Below are 24,000 nucleotides of genomic sequence, written 5' to 3' on the forward strand. Positions count from 1 at the left end.
GTGCACATATGCATGCATGCACACACACACATGAAAATATGTGTGGACACACACACACACATACACACATATATAACCTGTCTGAAAAGTTGTAGAAAATAAAAAACATACAGATATACAATAAGCTTTTGATATAATTTTCTGTGAATTCATAGAAGCCAGCTTGTTTCTAATAACTTTACTTTGTCAATAAATATTTCAAATAGTTTTAAACTTTACAGTGAATATATCTAATAAACTAACGTGATGTAATTAGATCCTGGAATATGTCCTTATACAAAAGAATCTATTTCCATCTATATGATATGAAATATAGCTTGGAAAAAAAAAAAAAAAAAAAAAAAAAAAAAAAAAAAAAAAAAAAAAAAAACAAAATCTAAATTTTTTTAAAATGTATTAATCAATGTTGAAAACTTATCAACTTACACTGAAGTCTTTCATTTCTTTCTTTTTTTTATGTGGGGGGATTACTTTCAACAAAAGTAAACAAATCATTGAGATATACATTAATATTTAACCCAATAATGAAGGGGGGGCACTTTTGGCTCTGTCCCATCTTAACACTAGGGTATTTCAAGCGTACAGGCCTAACGTATTGGGCTCACAATCTGGGTACCCAGTGTTCCGGCCATACATAAAGCCATGATGTGATATTGTGTTTCTGGCGGCAAGTGTTGCCACCACATGACATAATATCGCCTCACCCAACATCATCAGGTTAAGAACTGGAATAATAATAATAATATGTTGGAAAGATGCATTAACATAGTCTGTCTTGCTCTGACATTGAAACCTATCATGAGGCAAGAAATATGCAATTTAAAAAATAATATAACTTTTACTGGTTGAAAAGAAAATGTCATGACTATGCATTGTCAATGACAGGATATCTATCTATCTGCACATCTGAAATCATCCCTGACTACTCTACTAATATCTTCAGATTTGCTAACCATTGAGGAATCATCACAAATAATTCTTGAATGTAATAAGATGGCACAAGAGCTGTACACACAGGAGACAGCCATGAAATCATGAGAGCCTGTATTCAACCCAAAGAATAAATACACTCAATTTAATATGAACAAATATGATGATTTATAGCATACATGTACCCATCTCCATAAACACACACATTCAGACCCATACAGGCATACTAAAACTGTATATGTGTTTTTACATTGAAACATATGCTTTTAAGTTTGTTAATTTGTCTGCAAAAACTGAAACAAAGGGACTTTGAAGAACCTTGTCTGAAAAATATATTCAATTCAATTTTCAAACAAGTAAAAAAAAGGAAAATGTCATGCCATATGTGAAGGCAGTCATGCTATAAGTTCTAGAAAAATAAATGCCATGTACACATTCTTACTTGCTTCCATCCAGTATCAGAGCACAGGTAATTAGGTAGGGTGGGATATCCAAGACCTGTAGTATATATTCTCTTACAATAAGCTGTATAACCATAAGCCACTCAAGCAAGACCTGTTCCTCTAACTACAAATTGTTCTAGTCTCCAGAAATGATTGATTAATAATTGTTAAACCACCTTCCATAACCCACAAATATTATTTCAAAATCAGAAAAAGAGGGCAAAATACTTGAGCAAATTTGCTGCTTACTAACAGCAAAAATGGCTTACAGGTGTATGTCATCAAGTTAGGTATTGCAACTGATTTTCTCAAGATAGTCGCCTGTAATATAATGATAATGTTAATTTTTAAAAAAAGTTATCTAACATATTTCTGCTTACTGGTGTTATATATACTTTAGGGGTTTAAAAGAAGAAGAAGAAAAACAGTACAAAGACAAGTATTGTGTAATTTGTTAATGTGAATATCTCCAATCTACTAAGACTCTGAAAGGTCTTTCACTTGAAAATAAAAACAGGACTCAAATCTAACAACTTCTTAGTGAAAAGTATGCCACTCTGAACTACATATTTGAGCCTCAGTCATCTTAAAGCATGGCATGTGCCTCACAAGAAATAAGACACATGTATATCCAATAGAAATTCAACTTCTAACTTGATAACATACGTCTAGTTCTGATGTAATATGTGGGTGACAACAGTAAAACATATAATGAATTGAACATGACACAATACTACAGAAGAAAGATTGTAAACTCTCGAATATGTATTAATCCAATATTTTTCCTGATTCTCTGTTATTAATTGTGAGCTCAGACCTTAAGTCAACTGTGACTATTACTAATAATTAGGTCAAGTCTGCACTTCCTTGCATAGCAACTCTAAAGTACTTTAAAATTCTCTCTCAGTTAAAGAAAAAGAAGAGAAAAAGAAAATATACATACAAACCCAAGAAAACTATGTCTAACTACAAAAGCTGATATAATGAATTATGGATGCCTAATTTTATGAAGTAATACAACAACTGTTATAAAGATGAGTTAATAGTAACATATATGCAACAGTTTAACTGGGACACAAACAGGTTGATACTGAAGAGTGGCACATCACAGTATATAATGGCTTGTTTTTTAATGATTATCCGTCATCACAAGTGTTTTCTTTATCGTTGCTGCCGAAAGTCAGCGGGGGACAACCCTGAAGTTGTCTTTAGTCACTATAGCAGATGCAAATATGTCACCTGCATATAAATCACTGCACAGAATATCAGCCATTGCTGTCTCTTGATGCTTCTTTTCATCCTTACATTATAACTTAAATAAGAAATATCTGATCCTAACAGCCAGGGGTAAATAGTTTCTGTTGAGAGCGCATTGGCCTGCTTCTCTTCTTGAATTCAACACTTCCACTTTTGCTTTCCATTATGTTGCATTGCTGATCACAGACTGAACTTGACTCTTTTCTACAAGATTTACTCGTGAATTGGAATACAACTTTACTAAATGAAACGGTGCTTCTCAACAATGTTTAGCATCATGCTTTCCATGCATGTATTCACTAAGATCAATTCCCACAAACATCATACCAACTTGTCTTTAATCATTACATTTGGTTTTGAACCATATTGTAAGGGACTTCAAATTAATTGATTGTGTTACTAATATTTACTCCCTGGTCCCAAAAGTGAGTGACAAGCAGGACTGACAAAGCTGTTAACACACTATGGATTGAAACAAAGGATAAGGGCATATACCCTGATGAAGCTACAGGCCTCTGTGCGTGACGATTCTATTGTGGACCCAAGATCATGACAGAATAGCCACCGAGCGGCGAGAAGCAGCATGGACGTTATCCAGACTGCTCCACTTTTTATGACCATTGCGACATAACTGTTCTGCATACTTGCCCTCACAAATGCGGGACATAGCTTCTAGTTTCTGTGCTCGCTCTTTGCTTAGAGGTTCTGCTGGGAAAGTCAAGTCATTGGCCTCTGCTAGCGTACGTAAGCTAAAGTAATATTTAGCATACACAGAGGACGGCACATTGATATTAAACTGAATCATTACTAGGTATTGGCGTTCCAATTCATTCCTGTAAAGAAAGAAAGAAAACTTAGTTGGCTTCACTGCTTTTAATTATAATAAAAAAAAGATATAAGCCACCTACAAAATTTAATAACTTCAAATATCAACCTTAACCATTATGTAAATAGAGAATAATTTTCTGAAGAAAAAGAGAAAAGAGGTGGAGAGGAAGTAGGGGAGAGAGATAATGAGAATGGGCAAAAAAGCACACTGGTATAGAAGATGAAAGAGAAAAAGAAAAAGAAAAAGAAAAAGAAAACGAAAGAGAAGAAAAAGAAGAAAAAATATGCACACATAAAACCTTACATGTCATCTACGGATATATCCTTAAGTATCTGGCAGTAATCGACATTCCAGACAGCTTGGTCGTCCCAGACTTTGCTGGCCAGAATGATTGCACCCAAGACAATGCGCTTCCATGTTCCTGGGGTCATGTCAATGTCGGCATATGTCAGTAACCTGTTGAACAATACCAGAGATTAAAATCGTATCCAAAATTTTGTGATTTCAATGACTAAAAAAAAAAAAAGGAAATCCATATCATGTTAGTAGTATTAACTTGGGTCTCTTTCATATTTCCTTAACTTGTAATAGTGAACATGGCTTCATAATTACTTGTCCATAAAAACAACTATGTAAAATCAGCAATCAATACCCCAGTAGCATATAGAAATTACCTTGAAATGATACTAAAATACCAAAATCACCATTTGAATTACTAACCTTTATCAAATACACACACAAACAAAGGAAAAGAAAAAAAGTAAATATTCAAATTATCATCAATATCAATATCAATATCAATATATACATACATATACATACATATATATATATATATATATATATATATATATATATTATATAATATATATATATATATATATATATATTATATATGTATGTATATATTATATATATATATATATATATATATTATATATATATATATATATATATATAATATATATATATATATATATATATAATTATATATATATATATATATATATATATATATATATATATATATATATATATATATATATATATATAATATATATATATATATATATATATATATATATAATATATATATATATATATATATATATATATATATATATAATATATATATATATATATATATATTAATATATATATATATATATATATATATATATATATATATATATATATATATATATATATATATATATATTATATAATATATATATATATATATATATATATATATATATATATATATAATATATATATATATATATATTATATATATATATATAATATATATATATATATATATAATATATATATATATATATATATATATATATATATATATTATATATATATATATATATATATTATAATATGTATATGTATATGTTATATATATATATATATATATATTATATATATATATATATATATATATATATATATATATATATATATATGTATATGTATATATATATATATATATATATATATATATATATATATTATATATATATATATTATATATATATATGTATATACTTACATATAAAAACACACACACACACACACACACACACACACACACACACACACACACACACACACACACACACACGCGCACACACACACATACACACACACATACAAACATATATATATGCATAGCTGCCCTGCTCTGAAATAAAACTTATCCTGGAGACTGGGCAAGCAAATCTATTCCTATCTGCAAGGGGTTAATAGTAGCCAGACTCTATTAACCCATTCGCGCTGGATGATGTGCTGACTCGTTTCGTGCTTTTTGGGTCAGACGCCGGTGACTAGATATTTGGTCAAGGCCAGCACTTGGGTGAGCGAGCGGACAGTTCAGACTGGCTAGTGCGTCCGAGAATCCTTAGGCGTTAGGCTTATGTGTTCGAAAACCCCAGCATTCTGACCATTCAGAGCCGGAAAAGCCCCGGCGTGAATGGGTTAAACAAGGAATCTATTTCATCTCTATTATGTATCTTCCAAGTATGTATGAACATGTACCTCATGACGTGACGTGATGTGACATCCAAGTTAATTGACAAAATAGAAATAGTAGTATATTAGTAATCTTTTTATTCTATTTATTTCTTGGCTGATCACATTTGATTTTATAATTGTTTTTCTTGACTCACATCTTTTAATTCAACCAATCAGAAGCAGAAATTAACATGACATTATCAATGTTACATAGTTTTCTGTGACATCATTTTTTCTTACATCATATAACATATTATGACATTCAAACACCTAAACTAAAGAGACTAAGAAAAACAGCCAAGCCATGATGGAAACGTCACATCATTTGTTATTAAGGGGTGAAACAAAGACTTCAATTACCCTACAACATGGTAGGTGACAAGAACAAAACATCAACTAAAATGAAAGCAGAATGATGAATCAAGGGTAATCGCCTTTGCAAAGATAGAACCACACAGATGCAACACATCCCGAACATGTAGAAGGTCCACTTACCTTTCAAGGTAGACTAGCGTGATAATTGCACATTCAGCAGTGAGTTGTGCCGCATTAAATAATGTGCGCACAAATTTATAGATGTGTCGGTGCTCAGGATTATGTCTGTCGTAATCTGGAGGGACTCCTTCCCGCTGAAAAACAGATACTTATTAGCCTAAATTTGAGGATAGGGAGTAGATGAGAAAAAAAAAGATACGACATATTCATACAAATGTCTACAAGTATTTGTCTAAGGATAGTAAACTTATATCGAAACATTCACAATATTTCAATTTATCAGTCCTATTCTGCCAACCATCATAAAAATGTTATAGCAAGGTACTTATGAACTTACAAACAATAAAAAAATCAGCTGCTGCTAATTTTCAAGATATTTCTGTGTAGTAGTCTAAACTTACATCCACCTATCACTTAAATGTACATACATAATGGGGAAAAAATAAATAATTTAAAATTCTAGCAATATGCAAATGAAAAGAAAAAGAAAGAAAGAAATAGAATAAAAACATTGGCAAAAGCAGGTGATACTGGCTACCTCAATTTCCATTCTAATCTTTTATAGTAATCAGTAATTTGTACTTGCAGAGTCGCAAATTACTGACCATGTCAAAATACTTGTGGCCTATTAGGTCAGTTAATATTAATGACATAGCTACATGGTTAGATGAGTAACAATGAGACTGCTGATAATAGAGAAACAGTTGTGATAAAATGGAATAATTAACTATGAATAACATGGCATAAGGACATTAACTAGCTAACAGAGCAAGATGAGACCGAGTGATGATAAAAAAAAAACATACAACAATGCAACGGTATAACTACTCTAATTATCCTCCTGCCAAAAAGAATTTTTGAAGACCAGAACAACTATCAACAGAAGCCAGATAGAAATTTCATGACTCATGAATGAAACCTAAGCTAAACTAAATACATGTTGGTTCAATAATGCTAAGGATGTAAGACTGCCTTAAATCTTTTTTTTCCTTACTGAAAGTATTTTATTTTGAAGTATTATCTTAACCCATTGATAGTGGATGACATGATTTGCCGTCAAGACAGTGTCAGTTGTAAACGCGGATGGCACCCTGCCATATAACATAAACCTGCCACATGACTGTATACACATTTTATTAAAACCACTACCAATGGGTAAGAGGAAACCTATAGTCTGTTTAGTTTGATCTGTCCACTGACTAGCTCAAGTTTTAGCCATATGTGGCAATTGAGCTTTACTGGCTTGTAATTGGTTGAAAATCGAAGTGTCTGATATCCTTACTTATTTGTGATAAATATTCAAATGATTAATAATTTGAATCATACATACATCTATAAATCAAATACATATCATTTTGCACCAATTAATGTAATGCAAGCAAACAAAAAGCAAGCCTGTACCAAAGACTCTGGTCTAACTGCACAAAAATGAACAAAGGGCTTTAAATGATTATTCTTTCTCTCACTTCAAGTACACAAAAAGACTTCTAGCTCTGTGGTGCAAATAAATAATTTACTCCACGTATATTACAAGAGTAATATTTGAAACAACATGAAATACTGTTAAAGTGTTAAAGTTTCATATTCTTGAAAAGATAGAGAGTAGAGCTATATACAGCCTATTGTTCATTTGTGTGTGATCAGACCAGAGCCTGTGGCAAAAGTTTGCCTTTCATGTGCTTGCATTGCACAGTTCTGGTGCAAATTGGCATGTTTGGGATTTCTATGTGAATGTGTAAGGGATTCGTTGTACATCTACACATTCAAATATATTGCTAAATAAGTAGTTTGAATATCTATCATAAATAAAACGGGTTATTAGACACATTACTTTTCAGCCAATCATGAGCCAGTAATGCAGAGCTGTTATATATGGCTAAAACTAAAGTTATTCAGTGGATAGATCTAAATAAACAGACTAAGGTGAGGTATATAGGGGGACAGATATATTTTTTCTTTTGTTGTATATAGTGAGGAAACATCAAGAAATACTGAATCACAGGTTTATATCAATATTTGCATTATTGACAAATCATGACTCCTTATTTAACTCCTCAACTAGACACCACTTACAACTGAGAAAACTAAATGGAAGTCCTGTTGGTCTCACAATACATCACAACACTCCAGCAGTCTCATTGCTGAGAACTTCACAACCTTGCCATAAGAACTACTCTTTCTTTCTTTTCACAAATCAAGAGGGCTAAAAATAATAAGCATTAAAAATACTTTAAATAAGCAAACAAAATCAGACTATTACAAATACACAGGAACAGAGAAAGGAGGAGGAAAGTGATGAAAGACAAGAGCCCTCTAACACCTTGCCCTGGAGTGGGCAGGAGGGACCAAGAGTCTAAAAGAGAGGAAGTTTATGCCCTTCTCTCATACAGCATTACATGAGAGCAGATGTAAAAGTATTTAGTGAAATTAAACAACAGCATAGAGGAATACACAAAACATAAAGTACACTCTTATGTGTTAGGACAACAGTGATTTTGTTTCTTAGATGTATGTCAGCCTGCATCTAATAAAATCATTACCTTCTATAAGTAATTTCTCAGACATGAAACAAAGAGACAATGAGATTTTCTCTAATATTAGTTTTTTTTCGATTTCCCTACTTAGGAAAATCAGAAGATAAGAAAGAATACAAGAAATTCCAATGTTCTTATTTCACATTAGAGGAAATTATATAAACTTTAGTATTCATCAACTCAGTAGCTGTAAAGTAAATTCTGATCTCAATCACTTTTATTTTGCCTTATACATAAAAACACACCTCTATCTTTCAGCAAAGTTTACTTGTATGGAAGGACACTATAGGAAAATATTAAGAATATATATGGTATATGTTGCTTGTCTAGTGGTCACTCAAAACTTCTCATGTGAAAACCTGAAGTAATAATGTATCAGTGACTATCTTTTCTGTCTAATGTGATTTCTGAAAGATATATTATTATAGCTATAATTCTATCATCAAACTTTCCAGTATACATAAATCTTCCTAAGCTGCTATGAAATTGAAAGAGAACTGAAAGTTATCTTCTAGCAGCACCTACTCTTTGTTTAGCATTATTGTTTATGAATGAAACCATCTGAAAGTCTTTTATGTGATTGAATTCATTGATCATTTGGTTTTGTATTCAGATCCATTAGTAGAAACTGTATGACACATCTGGGATTCTGTGCATAAGTATTACTTTTTTTTTTTAGATAATCTGGGAAAAATAAACAGAGTATTGCTTATGTCAATGTTTTTCCCTCTCCTTATATATACTGTAGAATGGCATCCCAGGATTACCAGAAAATTATTGCAAACCTAGTATACAAATTTTACAGGCTTATAATGAAAGCTCTGAAAACATACTGCTTTGCTTAAATTGTTTTTTTTTTATAATAAATAGCCATAAACAAATACAATGTAAAGGATAATTCAATTCTCTCTACTCTCTAGCTCATACACTCATTCTCTTTTTCTCCCTTCTGCCTCTCGATCCTACTCCATACCTTCCCTCTCTCAATATGCCTCCCTGAACCAGAGGGTACTCAACAAAAGGAAACAGACAAGAAGATAATTCAAACTCAACCAAATTGCGCAGATACTTTACATTATGTACTTGTCTTAAATACCAAATCCATGAGAATTCATTATTCTTTTCTTACCCCTATTTCTCCCCAACCTTCCTCTTTCTATCACTATCTGTCTATTTCCACCACCAGTGCTACAAAAATGAAACAATAAACTTACACTCAAAGGATGAAGCCTTTCATCGAATATATCGAGAATGCGGTTATCTGCACGATTTCTAATGTGGTAATAGATGGCCAGCGCAACACACTTAATTGTGTTCTTCAAGTTGGGCTGTGACACAGTTGAGTCATCCAGGTAGATGGTTGAGCAGGAGGAGGATTTCTTGAGTGTACGTCCATCTTCCAACTGTAGATGAGGTTAGAGTTTAAAGACCTTACATTAATATTCAGAGTAAACAAACATGTGTACATGAATCCATGAAAGTGTATGGAAACATCTCTTACCTAAATGTTAAAACTAAGGGTCTTATTATTAAAAAGTCAAAGTGGGACCCACTTAGTTATTCCTAGTGAAGGGTGCAAGCTCTTCTACATGAAGGGCATTAAGTAATTGTAACTGAATTCTGAAACAAGGTTTTGCTTAGTGATGGGGCATAAAGCGCTTGCCCACACAGGCGAGAATCCCGAGGTGTTAGGCTTATGCGTTTGAAATATCCCAGCATTTCAACCATTTGGAGCCAAAATAGCCCCATTGTTAATGGGTTAACCACCCCTGCACCGCCTCCCACATTCCCTATACCAAGACAATGATAACCGACCCTGTATATGCAAAAATCTCAATACGTATGGGCGCTAAAAGGGGACCTGCTATTGTTTTTAAATGAAATAGGCATAAAAAAATGACTTTTATAATCAATAAATATATAATTATAACTTGCACAAAAAATAAAATCTCAAACCCCTTGGACTTGCTTATGTACCCATAACTGTCCATCTCAACAATGTCATGTAAGTAACCTATCCCTTATTTTTTCATTCCTGTTGCTAATCCCATATAATTGATTACTCTCTGTAATTATTACAAAAGTATACCTATACCTAAAAATAACAAAATGTATAAACACTAATTCTACCAAGATGTCTTTCAAGATTTCTCTAATGTAATTTTTGCATTAGGTTCCTTTCCATTTATTGAGTAAAAAAAATGGTCAAGTATCAAACATTTGAAGAAAATAATTGAAAAGGTTTCTCCCAAAATCAAGGAAACAGAAACAGATACACAAACAATTCTATAAAACTTTGTACATGACAGCATTTGTAGCAACTAATAATATCCAGAAAAAAATGACACTTACATGGCTTCTACTTCTTCTTCTGACTAGTCCATCTGTAACACAAAATTAGATGATACAATAAAATCTTTAAACATATTTCATAATCATATGAATACAAAGGGAAGGTGAGGGAGGGAGAGGGAGGAAGAGAGAGAGAAGTAGAGAGATAGAGAGATAGATAGATAGAGAGAGAGAGAGAGAGAGAGAGAAGAAAAGAGAGAGAGAGAGAGAGAGAGAGAGAGAGAGAGAGAGAGAGAGAGAGAGAGAGAGAGAGAGAGAGAGAGAGAGAGAGAGAGAGAGAGAGAGAGAGAGAGAGAGAGAGAAGAAAAGTGATAGATAGAGAGAGAGAAGAAAAGATAGATAGAGAGAGAGAGAGAGAGAGAGAGAGAGAGAGAGAGAGAGAGAGAGAGAGAGAGAGAGAGAGAGAGAGAGAGAGAGAGAGAGAGAGAGAGAGAGAGAGAGAGAGAGAGAGAGAGAGAGAGAGAGAGAGAGAGAGAGAGAGAGAGAGAGAGAGAGAGAGAGAGAGAGAAGAGAAGGAGAGAGAGAGAGAGAGAGAGGAGAGAGAGAGAGAGAGAGAGAGAGAGAGAGAGAGAGAGAGAGAGAGAGAGAGAGAGAGAGAGAGAGAGAGAGAGAGAGAGAGAGAGAGAAAGAAGGAGATAGATAGATAGATAGATAGATAGATAGATAGAGAAAGAGAGTTTGTGTGTGTGTGTTTGTTTTTGGATTTGTTAGTGTTTGAGGCAAAAAAATGAAACAGAAGTGAGAGGTGTAAGCATACCGCACACATACTCCCTACTTATGCCCTTGCTTCATAGTCATGTTTTGGATACACTTGTCTCACTTCTTGCTTGAGATGCTGTCTATGTTACCTTTATATCATGTATTTCAATGACACATACTTTGAAAGAGATGGTTTTAACTATGTTTTCAAAATGGCCTACTGGAAAATATAATTACCACAGTTTATTCCCTATGCATATTGTCTATGTCTATATATGTATATTATATATATGTAAAAAAAAGAGGAATAGATTACATTCTTGAAAGAGTATATAGTGTTGAGAGATGATGGCCTGCTGTAAAATATAATTTTTTTTCCTTCTTGTATATTGCCTAACCAAGTCTATTAAAACAAAACAGAAACAAATGTAATGGACTGCATTCTTGAAAAAGTACTGAATGTTGAGGGATATACAGAACCTGTTAGAGTGCTGACAGATTATATATGCCTTTGTGATGGTGTCAGCTACAGTTGATTTGAACAATGGAAATTTTCCAAATTGCATTTGAAGCCACTTTCTTTAATGTTCTTTATCAACAGAATGTTTAATTGGTATACTGAAATCCAAGGTAGCAAGGCATATTTATGGAACAACACTGAATTCATCAGATTTGGGGACAAAGGTATTTCACAGTTCCATAGAACACACACTGGCTGCATTTCAGTGACGAGCCAGTCAGTACCTTACATTCTTGTACTATCATAAAAATGTGTAAACAAATATTTTGAAATATGTAAAACCCACAGCTAATCATCTGATTCGAAGTTAATGCCAACAAAGGCTTGACAGTTTTGTGATCCTAAAATACAAGAATTTAGGCTTTCTATATTTCAAACACGTATATATAAGTGCTTTGGATTGTTCTTCTGAAAATTGTTGGAATTATCAAAGAAAAAAAAAAGTAAGATACAGCATGGAAAAGTATCACACCTTGAAAGATAGTAACTCTGAATGAAAAGAAAGTATGATGGGCTTGGAGTTAAAAAGCCCTGTATCAAATTATACAAATTCTTTTCATATATGATATCACAAAAAAGAGTTGCATTCATTTCCTGGATATGACAGAAAATGCTGGGCTTAGTTTGAGAAATCACCATATTTTTTTTTTACTATACCACCAATGATTTAATTTATGAACAACAGGAAACAGAACAGTATTGAACTTCACATTGAGAATTCAACTGGTCCTACCTAACATGACAAATGACTATCAAAGTCTGAACAAAATATATGAAATTATTAAAAAAAAATGCAATAAAAAGTAAATTAATCAGCTTTATAATCTGGGCAAAACAAAAAACAAAAACAAAGAAAATACTCACTCTCTATAACCTGCCTAGACTTGGTAAGGAATAGTGGTCCAGCTGTTGGGTGCAAGCTGGGGTCCTGATCCAAGTCATCTGGCTCTCGCTCACTAATGTGTTGTAAATTACACTGTGCATCCTCTGACACTTCTTCAGGATTTGGTTCTGAACCTGTGCCTCCTCCCTGAAACAAAATTGTGCAAAGATTGAACTCACAGGACACACTGAAGGAACACAAGTTTGTTAAAATTACATTGTTAAACAGTATCAGTTACTTTCTCTTTTTTCAAAGGTACAATTCATTAAAAAAAAAATTATAATAATAAATAAATAAAATAAGAAACAATGTTAACAGAACTTCTACAGTTTCTAAAGTAATGCAAGACTATTCCAGAATACTGGATCACACACTTATAATCAGCCTGCAGCTGCTGCTACTCCGAGTGCTTGCAGGCACTACTTAGATGTGGAAATTATTTTAAAAATCAAATATGATAAAAAATGTCTAGGATAAGCTGAGTTACTCTATGTCATTTTTTATATCTAATGCAACACAAGTAAAAGGAATTTATCTTCTTTTAACCCATTCGCAGATGACTTGCTATCCCACCAGCAATGTATGTATATTCTCATTGGTATTCCATTTGTATAGACACATTTTTTCTTCACTTGTGAAAATAATGTATACAGATATAAAAACTCATATCATTCCGTTAAATCGAGAGGGTAAAAAGTGCTCTGAGAGGCGCAGCACAGCTTTATGTCAGGTGAGATCTTGTGCTTGGAGGTTGCGTGCGCTTGTTATCTTGCCGGCAGGAGCAGCAAATGTGAACCCCAGTGCGAATGGGTTAATGGATAGAAGTGAATGAAACAATGGTATAATATCAAAACTTACCTTCTGACTTGAAGCAGAATGACCTGACCTTCCCCCAGGATAAACACAACAGCTGTGTTTGTTGCCCATTGTGATGCTGTCTCACTCAAGATTCTGCCATACTGAAAAGGTGAAGACAAACACACATCAGTCATAAAGCACATTTCTGACATTAAGTTAGCTGTTAGGAGAATAATAATAATAAAAAAAAAAAAAAGTATTTTAGACTAAACATGAGAGAGAGAGAGAGAGAGAGAGAGAGAGAGAGAGAGAGAGAGAGAGAGAGAGAGAGAGAGAGAGAGAGAGAGAGAGAGAGAGAGAGAGAGAGAGAGAGAGAGAAAAGGAGAAAGTAAGGGGGGGGGGGGGAGATTATAGTTGTAATTCACACTTCAAAGAGATTCACATCACAGATGATGAAAAGCAAATGGAGAGAAAAAAAAAATAACAACTTTGCATCTTGATATTTCTTTAAACAACCAGACTAGTAAAGTGTGTAGAAGTTTGTATCACTGAAAGACTCCATTTCCCTAAACTTGTGGGAATAACCCTGCACTACAATGATCTGCGGGCAACAACCAACCAACTAACCGATCACCAGTCTTTTGCAAAATCTGCAACCCTATCACTGTTGTATATATCACTTCAAAATTCAAATACAGGCATCCCTATATCTCTTTATATGATGTTTACTTCCACAGTGATGTTCTTTTTCAGTAAAATAAGCACATTGAAAGATTGATAAAAAAAAGAAAAAAAAGAAAAAAAAATTATGCTCAATAATATGAAAGAAAATAAAATAAAATAAAATAAAAGAAAAAAACGAAAAAGGTATCACAAAATCAACATTTTTGTTTTAAAATGACATTAAAACCAAACAAATATCACAAGCTCACATTTTTCCTATCTTTATCACCGTAGCTAACTGCTGAAGCAAATTTACTTACAACCTGATCATCACTCCTAAACAATCATGCTTCAATTTTCAAAATATTCCATTACTACCTGAAGTGCATATGATGTTGGCCAGACCACAACCAATGCAAAGATGGCTGAGAACATAAGAATAACTAAGGATATGATTCAAGTTTTGTAGAAGACAACTTACTCAGGAGATGCCTTGATAAATATATGTTCCTCACTACTGCAAGTCATCTAATCTTCCTCCTAACGCTTCTTGAATGCAAAGCCTCACACGATCCTTGGCTAAACCATTTCTCCTTTTGAATTGTAAAGCCAATCACTAAATCTGAGCGGCTCTACCACTATACGACATATGTTTTTATTTTTCATACTTTCATTATTGTTATTATAGCAACAATAATAGTAATAATAGTAATAGTAATAGTAATAATAGTAATAATAAGAGTAATAATAGTAATAATACGAGTAATAATAATAATAATAATAATAATAATAATAAAAATAGAAAAGATGTGGTAAACAGGTAAGGTCAAGTAGGACCTCACCTGTAAATCAACTGTATATTATATATTATATACATAATAAGATATATATATGTAGATTAAAAAGGTGAACCCATTCCAGACGGGTGCTATATTTGCCTGCCTAGTCTCCAGGATGGGTTTTATTTTAGAGCAAGGCAGCTTCACGCAACATACTTTGACTCTCCCCATTCTCTTTCGGTCACTCATTTTAAAACTAGAGGCATTTTTGTCTTTTATTTTTTGTGTGTTTTATTGTGTTTAGAGACTTATATTTGTCATATGACAGGCTCTATCAATGCTGTAGTTGACTTCAATTGTAGTATAGGATCCATATCAGCTCAGTTTTTCTTTACATTCAGTTTGATAGAAATATTGCTATTTCATGGGAGTACAAAAAGCAACTTTATTTTTTTGTATTTGTGTACTGTACTGTGTACAATGTGAAAAGGTAGGAAAGAGGAAAGGGGGGGGCGGGGTATGATGGGAAGAAAAGCCACCCAGACACACACAGGAAAGCCAAGTGTGATAGAAGGAGAAGGTTTAGGGAGAGTGGGAGGGTATAGCTCTTTATGGCCTTGAGTTTGGAAGTAAAAGGCCAATCAGTTCTAAATAAACTTATTTACTCTCACTACATCCCATTTATACTGAAAGAGAGGCACAAAAACAGACCGCCAGTTTTAAGAGGCGACTTTGCTTTAAAGAGCAGTCTACCTGTATGCTTGATTGAGGTGGTTAACCCATTGTGGAAAGGGGCAACACAGTGATACCATAAGTATATTTGACCATACACAAGGCATGTAAGATGCCACTGCCACTTTGGCTGTTTTGCAGAGTGGCACTACAAGTGAGAAGTTGGAGGAGAGTATATACTTGTAAATATTTTTTTTTTTCTTTGTTAAAAAAAAAAAAAAAAAAAAAAAAAAAAAAAAGTAAGTAAGTAAGTAAGTAAGTAAGTAAAGTAAATTGCCAAATTCTTCCATACTTCTTGTTTTATATTGTTACACTATTAGTAAAGCAACAATTAATCCCTTTTTAGAGATATTAAAGACTAATATAAGGAATTAAGAGTCTAAAACATGTCTAAAGCCATATCAGTACCAACTACAAGTCTCATAACATGATGTGAAGATTTTCAGTGCTTGATTGTATAAATGAGCAGTAAATGAGCAGGAGTTGAGCAGAAAAAAAAACAGAGTGAAAGAAGTCGGAACTCCAGATGTCAATTAGAAGCTACAAGACTGGTAGCCTCCTTCATTCCTGATAAGCTAGTACTGCTAGGGGTGCAATTCCATAAGGGTGGTACTAAGGGTGAACCGCGCATGTCAAAAGCCCAGTTTGGCCGGGCGCATACCGCGCGCGCCAGCCAAAAGCCCCAGTTGCCGGGCGGCACAAACGCCCGGATTTACACATTCAGGCTAGAATTCCCGCGTCATATCGAACTGGAGGACGGTCTTTGGAAGTTGATTCAGGAATTCCCCCCTCAGCTCTTGGTATTAGGAGCAACTTATATTTTTGTTAGGGACAGTGGGGCAACAATCTCTCTCTGGTATTTTTTTTTTTGAATGTACTTTTATTGTATGCTCCATCACAATCCTTCTTGAGAACCATAGCTGCTGCTTCGTTGAACAAAGAACTATGCAAAATTGCTGCTTGGTGTTTCCAACATTATTAGCACAACAAGAACCTTTGAAAACAACACTCTTGAGTTATTTTCGCTGATAGTTTCCAACATTATTAATATCTAAAGCTACCTTTCCCTTCCCAGATCCTCCTTTGACTTTTACAGTGCTTATTGAATGCACCTACTATCTGTAATATATACTACTACATAGTGATTGAAACATAGACACCTTCCCTCCTCATTACTTCTACCAGTGCTTATTGAATGCATGCTCTATATTTACTAATCACACTACATAGTGATTTCAATGTAAGCCCCCTTCTCCCCCCTCCTCATAACTCAAAGTCCTCCTGTTTTGTTAAACATGACATGAATATACAGAGAAATATTCTTTTTAAAAATATTTAGTAACTGGCTTGTTATATCTTTTAAATGCAACTATAGGCAACTTCTAAATACTTCTTAAAATATTGACTTCATAAAACAAAGATAGAGTAACTATGCCAGTTAGTGGCATCACATGAGAAAAACAAACTTAGTAGTGGTTATGATCAGTAATCTTTCTAACTTTGGAGCCAAAGCAAATATAACAATAACCTTAACTAGTTATCCTTAACCCATTGAGTACTGGTGTTGTGACATATGTGACGGCACCAATTAGGCCTAAAAGACAGGCTCACAGTTGAAGTGTGCAAATAGTCATGAAGTATTTTGGCTGTAACAGCACTAGCCTCAGAGCTATAGGGTACCAAAGTCAGCCTAAACCTGCATTTTGTGATGGTTTTATAAAAAATATTGTTTGGGCTAGTCTACACTACCCTGAGGTTGGTGAAAACACTTTCACCATCCTCAGGTGAAAGCCAATGCCACCAGCATTGTAGGGCACCTGTCCTGACTAACAATTAGGTCGTTAGCTGCTCCGTCTGCACAGAACACTAATGTTGCTATATAAATATTTGTTATATATAGTATCAAATCAATGGGTTAATTAAGTTCTGGTAATCATTTTGGCTTCAAACTCCCAGAGCTTCAACTTTCCAAGGATATCTTCATTTCAGTAGGAATTGTGGCTGTAAGTGACCAGATTTATGATTAATTTTGTCACAACCCTATGGCGTTGAGTATAAAGACACTATCATCTACTGAAAAAATTACCATAAAAAAAAAAAAAAAAAAAAAAAAAAAAAAAAAAAAAAAAACACACACACACACACACACACACACACACACACACACACATACACATACACAAAAAGAGACTTATAGACACAGGAACTGCCTTCTGGGTTGGGTGGGCATCTCAAGATGTTTTATATGTTTTTATTATTTTCTAGACTTATGGTATAATATACGAGTCAATATATGGTATAGCACTGTGATACAAAATTAGCATTTGATATAATGCCCTAGTTCATAACTGAATAAAAAAATAACTGAAAAAATAAAAAGCAGCACAAAAGTCATCCTACCCATGAAACAGGGATTAAAATTCTAAATACCAGAACAAACCAGTATTTCCAAATTCCTTTCAACTGCACAAGGATTTATTGACCCTTAAACATTGACACTTCCAAATAATACTATGTCTCTGTTATGAATAACAAGTAGCCCTGAATATAATCTTATGATTTATAAGTGTTCTCAACAAATCAATTAATCAATTATTGATTATTGCCTAGATATTATGATGCAATTATTTATATATTTTTAATGCTTTCTTCTTCAGTTATTTCTAGTTACATATCAACCTCTCACAGAAAATATTTGAAATACAAGTATAATATGTAAATAACAAGGTTATATCCTTTTCCTTCCCAACCATCAAAATCCAAAAATATGGGATATTGTATAAAAATTACTTGTATGAGGTGGATAAATTGCTTATGAGTGGTTATTTATTTATTCAATTATAGCGTGCTGGTGTCATGACATACATAAAGCAGGAGCTCTGGCCTGACGATGGGCATCACGATGTGCATGATGTTCGGGGATTTGGGATTACTGTGTTATTTTGTTATGCTATGAGCCATGAGTGAGTGATGATGAAAACTGCAGTCATAATTACTATAATTGCTGTAATATTAAGGAAAATAGGTTTCCCCAAACATTCAAAACCTAGATGGCACGAGATGGGGAGCCTTGAATAGCACCCATCCACGGTCTCTAGCAAGCACTATCTGTATAGAGCAATGGTACATAGCAAGTTGCTAACCTCTTGCTCTAAAGTACTGCAGATGAAGGATATGCAGGCAGAACGAGAGGAGGAAGGTGACTCAAACCAAGTCTGTAATGTGCCCCTGTGCCAGTAGGGATGCCTTTTACTGTGGCACTCACAGTCATAAGCACAAGTTTCCTTCCTCTTCCCTACCTCTTCATGTTATCCTCATTATGGATGGTAATATGTTTCGAATTCGTTCATGACAGTACATAAATATGAAAAAAAGTAAAGCTGATTTTTGTCCTCCCATAAAACAGCAATAGTTCTGCCAAACTGAGTATTGATAAAATAATGAGCTGATATGGACCATAAACCACAATTTTAGTCAACTGCAGCATTGATAGAGCCTGTGATATGCCAGCTATGCCTCTAAATACTTTAAAAAACAAAAATTTTAACACATAAATGCCTCTAGCTTTACAATGAGTCACTAAAAGAGAGTGGGAAAAGTCAAGATATGTTGCGTGAAGCTGCCTCGCTCTAAAATAAAACCCATCCTGGAGACTAATCTATCCCCCATTCACAATGGCCTAATGCACTTATACCTACATATGTGACATTGTTTTTAACAAACTTTTTAAAATACGACTAAAGACATCTTGGTTTATCTTAGTGTTTACTTTTTTCAACATAGCACCGTTATCCAGTGTCTTATCTACTACAGTGAATAATAATGAAAATCATAATATAATGTAATGCAAACTTTTGTTTCATGGCGAACTTTTCATCATTTCTACCAACTTTTGCATGCATAAAATTGCTTAACCCTCTATATTTGGTATGACTGTATATATCCACTTGAGCTAAGAAGGAGAGTCAGCTTTTTGCTTCATATTCCAGTGTCTTCTGTGATTGGGGGGATTTTTAAAAATAACTTCTTAAAAGAAAAAAAGAAAAAAAAAATACATTTCTAAATAACACTGACACAGGAAAAAGTTCCTATAAATCACATTAATAAAGAAAGATATGTATATAGACAATTAGACAATTTTGAGTACTGTCAACTGTATATTTGCATATATGTAACCACATCATATTTGTAACAAGGCAAGGTGCAAAATCCTTACCAAATATAGAGTAATGGGCAGGCCAGTTATAATTTGCAAAGCTTATGATAATGCTCCTGTGCAACCTGTATACACTACACTTACTGCATACTGTATTGCCTGTAATAATAATTAATCAGACAATAATAACACCATCTGGCACCCTACCATCTGATGATTCACACTTGCCTACCTGCCCTCCTTCATCCAATCAACATCCATATCTATCCCTCTGCAAATCAGATTTTTTTTAGCAATATATCTAACATTTCCTTTATACAGGTTGATAAAAGTGTCTTACACAGTCCAGTATGGCAGTCAACTCTAATGCAAATTTGGCCAAAATGGTACATGTAATAGTCTAATAATACAAATTGGGAATTGCTCTCCTGTGTGATATTTGGCAACTTCTCCAGTGACCAATCTGCTATGGACTGACTACAAATATGCTATTAGGATATATCAGGCAACTTGCATGATGCAAATTGGAGGAATATCTTTTACAAAACATTCATTACATAACATTACTTTACAGGTAAATCAACAATCATACGGAAAATTGATATAACAGCTAAATGGCAGAGACCCCGATGTGAAATTTGAATTCTGTTATTTGTCTGAGCCTAACCCTCAAATGCCCAATGCCCCTGCCTGGAGTAGTCCCCCCATTCCTAAGCAAATAGCTGGCAGGGTACCTAAGGTCATGTGATCAATGTAGCAGGTTCCTCTGTAAAGTGATACCACTGGGTAAGATTGGATTTGATTGACAACACTGGATTTAGTCCTTCCTGACGATCAAGAGAGGCTCAATCAGTAAGGGAGTACTTCTACTGCTTTTACTTTATATTATACCCAATACTTCCAGATAAATTGACAGTATAGTGTCACTTACATAATGGTAATGCACTTTGCAACAATGACTTTGTGTATAGCACAGCCATGTAACATTTTGATGAATATTCTAGGGTGTGTAAAAATATAAATTATTGGCAGTCAAGCAAAATGTCCATAGCAGGGAGAGGAGACACATAACATTTCTAGATTTCATTACGAGATAAATCATAACAACATCTTTATAAGAGCAGTTGGTGTGCATCTTGTAGGACATTAGGTGGTTGATGTTTATTTGATGTCAAGCAAACAAATCTGAGATTGTATCGGGGTGAAAAGAGCATCCTCTCTCTTCCCCTTCTCAAGGATTGCATCTTTTTATATTTGAAACTCTTTCTCTCTCACTCATTTTGCTAATGTATGGTAAGATATATAGACATATAAACAGATAAATACATAACCTCCATCATATACATCACATATATGATTGCAAGGGATAGGGAAGGAAGAGATATTGTGATATAGGGTTTAGTATAAAAAGTATGCCATACATAAATGTCAATTCTGCTCATTAATAGACTTTAAACTGAAATATCAGAGAGAAATATGCGAGAACTGGAGTGATCCTTTTCATAAGAAATATAGCTGATGTACAAAGTCTGTGTTACTCTTGAATTCTCTCTCTCTTCTTTTTTTCTTTCACAAAAATGCCACACTTACACACATACCCCAGACAAACACACACCACGAATTCTAGTCTAGGAACAAGACCACAGGCCATAATAGTTAGTTGCATAAACACAAAATATTTGCAATAATAACTATTGTCAATGTGTAGAAAAAAAAAAAATTCTATTGTTTATTATTAGATCTGGAATCTAGATGCCATTATGAGATATAGGATAATCAGAGCAACTGTTTTTTTTTACAAGTAGTTGATCAGCAGTTTGTGTTGCTGTTGTTGATTCTCTCTCTCTCTCTCTCTCTCTCACTTTGGTTTTATATTGTTCTTTATGACAATAATTTCTATATAGGCTATGCTAATCAGTGTGCCATCTCAATAGTTAAGCCAGACTCCTGTCAAGAATATAACAAAAAAATGAATTTCAGCTAAATATGACCTCTGGTGCCATGGCTATATGGAGTCACATAAGCACTTCAAGGTTTAAAAGATTGATCTTTGATTCTGCAAGCTTTAGATATAGCTTTAGATATTACTAAATCATTACTCATTACTATATACCTCCATTTTGCTTGTCATAAGATGAAGATGAAGATGAAGAACAAGAAGAAGAAGGAAAAGAAGAAGAGGAAGAAAATCAATGGTTGAATGATTCTGCTTTATCTAGATAAGTATGGGAATGACAAAAAAATCTTATCTTAAGGTAACATTAACAACAACTTATAAAAAGACTACCACAAGTGTCACCATATGATATGTCTTATCTTGAGTTATCAAAAATACCAAATGTTATACCTTACCCCCATCACTCACCACCACCATATATTTTCTAACAAGTAACAATAGTTGTATGTTTCTTTATCTATCAAAATAAAACACACACACACACACACACACACACACACACACACAAGAAAAAAAAATAATTGAAGGCCATATCAAGCTCTAAATCCTTTTCAACAATGAAGAGAGAAACCTTCTAATCAAATCAAGTCAACTGTATCTTTATCATGTACCCTATTACACATATAACTTTTCTAATCTGATAAGTTCAAGCCTTTTTCAAATTACAATAATAAGTATTTTCCCCCCATTTAATTCAATTATGGTTATAGTAAATAAAAGAAGAATGAATTCAGTTTTACAATCAAAATGCCACACACACAATAATGTGCTCAGAAAACTAAATATGTTGACCAAAAAATGTTGCAGTTTTACTCAACACAACATCCAATCGCTATGAGTTCAGGAGGTACATAATATCCAGCCAATGCATAAACCATTTTGTTATGTACATTCTAAATAATGCTGTCCTGCAATAGTATAAGAAATCATTGTAAGAAAATATTGCAATAAAGAGTACACACTGGCAAGTACTTTATTGGACAGAACCATTCCTACGTTTACACTAGATAATAATCCTTTAACATTTATCATTCTGTCTAATTAAATTCAAACTTTCTTTACTCTGTTTTAAAAACTTTATATACCCTTAATAACAACATATAATCAAAATGATATAATAAACATTCAGTGGTCCTGTATGATAGTCAATGTCACTCTTGCTAGATTTACATGGGTTACGCTGCAGCTTATCTACCCAAAAACTATTAAGACCAATTAAATACTGGTAAATCTACGAATTCACGGTCAGAATACTAGACAGGTGTTAGACTAACTTAAGAGGTGTCAAAATTCTCGTTTCTATTCATCATAGGCCTACATCAACGTCTGTCTGTCTTCCTCATTTCTTGTGCCCGACTTTGGATACCTCGTACCCGCACGTGTAGAAAACCCTTTCCTTCCTGTTGCTGATAATCTGAGAGGTCTAAATATCAATAAATAATAATCCAGTCTAAATACTTCCTGTTACTGATAATCTCGCCACAAAAGCATATTATGAGGCTTCTTGAGTGCTAATGCCAAGACCACTTGTTGACGGTGTATTTTCCACTGCTTTAGGGCGGTATTCTTCTTAAATGTTATGACACAAGAAGGGATATAGTATTAACTCACCCAGTCAAGACATATTTAAGCTCTTGGTGATGAACTAAGACGCTAAAATCGGTCTATTCAAAACAAGTGTTCCTTCCATCAGCCATGTTGGTGTGGGTTATCTTGATCATTTGTCCGATTACCCAGTTGTGTTTTCTTTTACATATTTTCTTCTTTGTATCATAACAGCTTCAATGATTTATTTGTCCATTTCAGTACAAACACCATATAAAAAATAGATCCCCACTTAATAATGCAGCAGATATGCGGCAACACTCATAAAATCAAAAGAAAGGGAGGAGCCCCCGAAGTCAGCTCATAATGCTTTCGGACGCCATCACAGACGCAGAGGGAGATC

General features: G+C 33.7%; 1 protein-coding gene across 1 annotated transcript in view; it reads right to left on the reverse strand.

Annotated features, from left to right (window-relative positions):
- CycY (cyclin Y) overlaps window positions 1-23,989 on the reverse strand; it is a 24,510-nt gene extending 521 nt beyond the window's left edge. The window contains exons 1-8 of the mRNA XM_043026274.2: window positions 23,664-23,989; window positions 13,826-13,926; window positions 12,949-13,114; window positions 10,866-10,897; window positions 9,728-9,916; window positions 5,980-6,113; window positions 3,763-3,915; window positions 1-3,463 (exon numbers count right to left, since the gene is read on the reverse strand). The exon at window positions 1-3,463 is cut by the window's left edge and continues 521 nt beyond it. Of these exons, the coding sequence (XP_042882208.1) occupies window positions 3,178-3,463; window positions 3,763-3,915; window positions 5,980-6,113; window positions 9,728-9,916; window positions 10,866-10,897; window positions 12,949-13,114; window positions 13,826-13,894 (1,029 nt within the window). The 5' untranslated portion in view covers window positions 13,895-13,926; window positions 23,664-23,989 and the 3' untranslated portion in view covers window positions 1-3,177. The remainder of the gene's footprint in view (window positions 3,464-3,762; window positions 3,916-5,979; window positions 6,114-9,727; window positions 9,917-10,865; window positions 10,898-12,948; window positions 13,115-13,825; window positions 13,927-23,663) is intronic.
- Window positions 23,990-24,000: the final 11 nt, after the last annotated feature.

The sequence above is a fragment of the Penaeus japonicus genome, unplaced genomic scaffold (genome assembly GCF_977035675.1).
Source record: "Penaeus japonicus unplaced genomic scaffold, GWHDUDI00000001_assembly GWHDUDI00000020, whole genome shotgun sequence".
In the NCBI taxonomy this organism is placed as follows: Eukaryota; Metazoa; Arthropoda; class Malacostraca; order Decapoda; family Penaeidae; genus Penaeus; species Penaeus japonicus.